Consider the following 5122-nt stretch of genomic DNA (forward strand, 5'->3'; position numbering starts at 1 on the left):
AACAACCACCGGGTTTCGTTGATCCAACGAAACCCAATCATGTTTGTCTTCTCCTTAAGTCTTTGTATGGACTCAAGCAAGCTCCCCAATCTTGGTTCCAACGATTGTCTACTGCTCTTCATGCTCTCGGCTTTCAAGGCTCTAAAACAGATCCGTCGCTTTTTATCTACTCTTCTAAAGGTTTTCTTTTATATATGCTTTTTATCTACTCGTCTGTCAAGAAAAGCTTTTTTTCTAGTAGTGTCCAAACAACAATGATATAAATACTGGTCTTGGTAATACTGTATTTTACCCAAGGAATTCATTATGGAAACCGATGCATCATGCCTTGGGTTGGGGGCAGTCCTCATGCAAGGAGGAATACCAGTGGCCTAAGGCCTAATACAGTTAGCTCTTTGGTGCCGGTTCTCGGCACAAGGCAGTTGATGAAAGAGAACTAATAGCGATAGTATTTGCCATTCAAAAGTGGCATCCATACTTCGTGTGAAAGTGTTTCATAGTTCAGACAAACCAACGAAGATTTAAATGTTTACTTACAACAACAAATCATTACTAAGGAACATCTAAATTGGATGTCCAAACTATTAGGATATAATTTTGAATTTTAATATAGGCCCAAAAAAAACACAACTGATATACATTCATGAAAGGGGTCATCATCAACCTTCGATACCCTTTCAGTACCATGGATAGTCTAATGGAATGAGGTTTTGTGAGAGCTGTCCTGGGCTCAAGAATTTTGGATAATAAGGCAGCAAGTTCGAGAAGGGACTTCCGCACCACCGAGGCTTTTAGTGATGAAGGTGACTGAATCCTTTATCAAAGTTGTTTAGTGCTGCCTCGATCATCATCTTGAATTCCTTGTCTATTTCATGAGTGATGTGCGAGTGCAATTTTGGGACATTCAGGATTACAAAAACTTACCAAAAAATGGCAAAGGAAGTATACTAGGAGGGTATGTGTAAAGGCATAGCAAGAATGATGGCGGAGTGTGACTCGTGTCACCACCATAAATATTTCACAATGGCATCGAGTGGATTGTTGCAAGCCTTAGAATTACCAAAAAAAATGTGTGGGTGGACATGACAATAGATTTTAAGATTGGGTTGGTTACAATGTCATTTTAAAAGAAATACTTGAGAAAGAAGGTATGTTATTAACACTGATTTCAGTTGGTGTAGCAAAGCAATTATCGAAGATCATGATGTCTTGATGGCATTAGTGATCTTATCGGTATTGATATACTAATCATATATGGTAGGTTTGTAAAATTCATTTCAGTAAATGAATTTCACTCTATGGTAAAATATCATGGTAATAATTTCTTCGTATCATGTTTCGCATTTATGAGTGTTGATAACTAAAATTCGTAATAAATACCCCCACATAAATAAATTTCTCACTATCGTGTGGGTACCCCCCCCACCCCTTTCTTTCCTATCGGCTTGCCGACTCTAGGGTTTCGATGGCAGAGCTTCACGATGATGTCCTTCCAAATATACTGAAAAGATTGAATGTGAGGGATCTAATCCAATGCAAAAGTGTATGTAAGTCTTGGGAAAATTTGATCTCTGGCTCTGGTTGCATTAAATTCCATATGAACTATAGTTACCAAATTGATTACAAAAACAATGATATAGATAGGAGGATTGTTATGTCAAGGGTCTCTTATCGCAACGGGTCGCGTGTTTGTGATGTTGATGACAGATTATTTGATGATCGTGATTCTCATCTTCTTGGTTCTTCCAATGGACTTGTATGCATCTCTTCTTTTGCTTCTCAACTTGTAGTAGCTAATCCCTCAACTAGAGAGGTTCAAACACTACAAGAGCCTCAAATTCTTGATACCAAGCATTTATGTTGGGGTTTTGGCTATGATTCATCTACGGATGATTACAAGGTTGTACTAGGGTTCCGTAAACGTGTTGGCTGGACGTGTTTTCAAGTGTTAAGTTTGAAATCAAATGTTTGGAAACTAATTGGAGATGTAAAGTATTCATTTCATAGTAGGATTGGTATCTTATGCAATGGGGCACTTCATTGGATTATGAAAGATTCTTCATCTCCGAATAAGAAGAGAGTCATTGCTTCGTTTCAGCTATCTGAAGAAAAATTTATCAAAATTTCCGAACTTGATGATGAGCGATATGAATCTGGTGTTGATAACTTATGGATGCTGAAGAACTACAATGGAAAGCTATCTTGGGAAATGTTTGAAAAGGACTGTGATATGAACTTAGCTTTACAATGCTTGAAAGAGCAGGAACATTACGTTCCTAACAAGAGAACTTTGTGTCGTGATATGCTGTTCTACAAGACTAAGGAGTATATTTGTGCCCCTATCTATATGGAGAGTCTTGTATCTCCCTATGTTAATGGGAGGCCAAAGAGAAAGACACAAGAGAGTAATAGCAAGAAGAGTTGTAAGGTGCGTTCATTTTTTTATCATATAATACAAACTGTGGAATTATATCTGGATTCTGAATTCTTTTTAATGCTTATGATGATTCCTGTACATCCCTAAAAAACTGTGTTGATCTCAGCCTCATAGCTCAATCTTCATGTTTACTCATGGGATGCTCTCATTTTCTTTTGTAATATATGAGGTCTGCAAAAGGACATTATCTATAGTTTAAAGTTTTGATCATGGAGCAGACTTAAGTTTACTAGTATTCAAGAGGCTTGGAACTCTTCCTGAATTCACTTATATTCTATCATGACCAAAGATACCAACTACTAACACTAACCACTCAACTAAGCCTACCTAACTGATGTAACAGTAAAAAGACCTTATTGCCCTCACTGCTCTACTTAAGCCACAACTGACAGGACGAAATGTATGCCTAATAAGAAGTGTAACAGACTCATTACCTTCACCCAGTATACATTTGGCCTTCATTTATTTGTATTCTTGCAATGCACTTCAATTGCAACTATTATTTACTCTTTCAGTCTGGTATATATAATGTTGACTGTTCACTAACTTCCCCTTTTGATTTCTCAGTTGATTAAGCGTGACCCTATGCTTCCAGGAGCAAGTGGCTAAGTTTGAGGCTGTTGAAGTAGTCTGGATGACATGGCATTGCTTGTTCTCTCTGCCATAAAGATAGCTTCTGATAGTTTTTTGTATCTTATGGTAATAAATTGTGTTTGATGGATTTCAAAAACTTGTGTTTGATGGATTTCAGAAACGTATGTTTGATGTTTTTAAAGTGTGATCAACTCTTACTTTCTAGTAATATTCTTACTTTACTCTGATCTTAGAATTCATACTCAAAATCATTTCAACTACAGTGTTTTTTTCTTCATTGAATTCCACATGCCAAATCAAATGCTCTTAATTCACATCAAAGGGCAGTATAGTATTTTTAAGTATGTCTGGAGCAAAACGTGCAATAAAAAATATTATAGGGATGGACCAAGTTAAAAAAAACCATTAGGGACCAAGCGTGTAGATTATCAAAACCCTCAGGGACCATTCGTGTAATTTATCCAAAACAAAATAATAAAATATGTGGGTCACGAAGAAATTTAGAAAAAGGAGGAGTAGTATTGCAATAGTTTAATTTGAAGATATATAGATATGCTCGTGTATTGGGCAGCGATGTTGATGTTTATGTGCGACTCCTGAGTAATTTCAAACCCTATTTATGGAATCCGGCGTTTATCATTAGAAGCTACACAAACTAAGCTTGATGTTATTTATGGGTGCCATTGAACTGCAGTACAAGTGTTTGATGAAAATCTGCACCGACTTACTTTGGATACGCATTATTGGAGCTCTAGCTTACACCTGTTGAGCTGTGTATAGCTTTATATAAGATGATACCTTTTTAATAATAAAATTCCTAGTGTTTCTTCGTAATCCTGCCTAAAGTTCTTCCTAATGGTCTCTTCATATTCAGCTGTACTTTTTTCTTCTCTGTTTAATGTGTGAGCATAGCTCAGACGCCATTGGTGTTTGAGCTATCCTTATCTGATTCAAAGATGGTTATTAACGCCTAGGGAGCCGTTGGAGGCACTTATTTGTTTATTGAATTCATTGCCACATGAAAGGAGTTCCCTCAATCAGTGTGTTTGTGTGGTATGAGCATGCATATCCAAACACCCCTTTCATTCCATCAACCGGTGATCCAGGTTTGGTCGGTTTTATTCTACCTCTGCAAATCCGTCAATAACTCAGGTAAATCCATATATGTTTTGGATTGGATTATGTTGCATTTTAAGTTCTTTGTACTGCATTGTAAAAATAATAATAATCAAACCCCTCTTTACCTGGAATATGTAGTCATATATATAGCGGGTAACTGGCTAAATTTGAAGTGGCGAGTTTTGTTAGAGAATATGATGGATCATGGATATTCTTCCCTTTTAGTATTTACGATATCATATATGTTCAAAATTTGAGTTTGAGCATTGAGTCCTGTTGGTATAATGGCTGTTGATTGAACCATGCATGTGTGCTCGTTTGAACCAATAGAGAACTTTATGTTCTTTGTACACTTTCATCTCTGAAGCTGTTACTTCGTACCCTTGTGTTTGCTTTGGTACACGTCTTCATTCAGCTTTCCATCTAGAAACAGAGATTTGACTTGTAGCTGGTAGATGTTCCACCTTTCTTGAGAATCCAATGCCATATCAGTTCCTACTGTTTCCATACGAGGTACATAAACTTGTAAATAATCAACTCCATACTTCTATGAGTCTCTTTTTTTTGCAACTAATAAGGCCTTATGCATCAACTTGGTCTTATGGATTCAGTAGTTTTAGCTCATTTTGGCAGCCCAACTAATCTCCATTAGTGGTCTTCTTAGTCGAGTTGATCTCATGCATCCATCACAAAACTTCTTCAATTCTTCCTTTTAAAAACCTCATTGTATAAATTTGGATCAAAATTTTATGCCATAGTCATCTTTACTCTGACATCTTCCATTTCATTACCCGAGTCATAATCACTCATCAGGAGGCTGTCTGGTTCGTCGTTTCGAGTGTTAGCTTCATTAACCTGATTCATCGTGCAAATTTGGACAAGTTTATAAGAATCACCAGAAACAGGGTTATTAATTAATAAGGAGATTTGTCTTTTTATTGTCTAAACGTTACTGTTTCGATATGTTTCCAT

The 5122-nt window shown here is 36.6% G+C and overlaps 1 protein-coding gene across 1 annotated transcript; it reads left to right on the forward strand.

The window, feature by feature from the left end:
- The first annotated feature begins 1465 nt into the window (after window positions 1-1465).
- Window positions 1466-3046, forward strand: LOC145002681 (F-box protein CPR1-like). Its single transcript, XM_078961901.1, has 2 exons — window positions 1466-2428; window positions 3005-3046. Exons 1-2 carry the CDS (start codon window positions 1466-1468, stop codon window positions 3044-3046), a joined length of 1005 nt encoding a protein of 334 aa, XP_078818027.1.
- The last annotated feature ends 2076 nt before the right edge of the window (window positions 3047-5122 follow it).

Source organism: Lactuca saligna, chromosome 6 (genome assembly GCF_052625555.1).
Source record: "Lactuca saligna cultivar CGN05327 chromosome 6, ASM5262555v1, whole genome shotgun sequence".
In the NCBI taxonomy this organism is placed as follows: Eukaryota; Viridiplantae; Streptophyta; class Magnoliopsida; order Asterales; family Asteraceae; genus Lactuca; species Lactuca saligna.

What these genes read in the sequence shown, in the direction of transcription:
- LOC145002681 (XM_078961901.1), top strand. Translation starts at nt 1,466, where the DNA reads ATGGCAGAGCTTCACGATGATGTCCTTCCAAATATACTGAAAAGATTG. An exon ending in ATAGCAAGAAGAGTTGTAAG is followed by an intron (nt 2,429 to 3,004) that starts GTGCGTTCATTT and finishes TTGATTTCTCAG; the next exon opens with TTGATTAAGCGTGACCCTAT.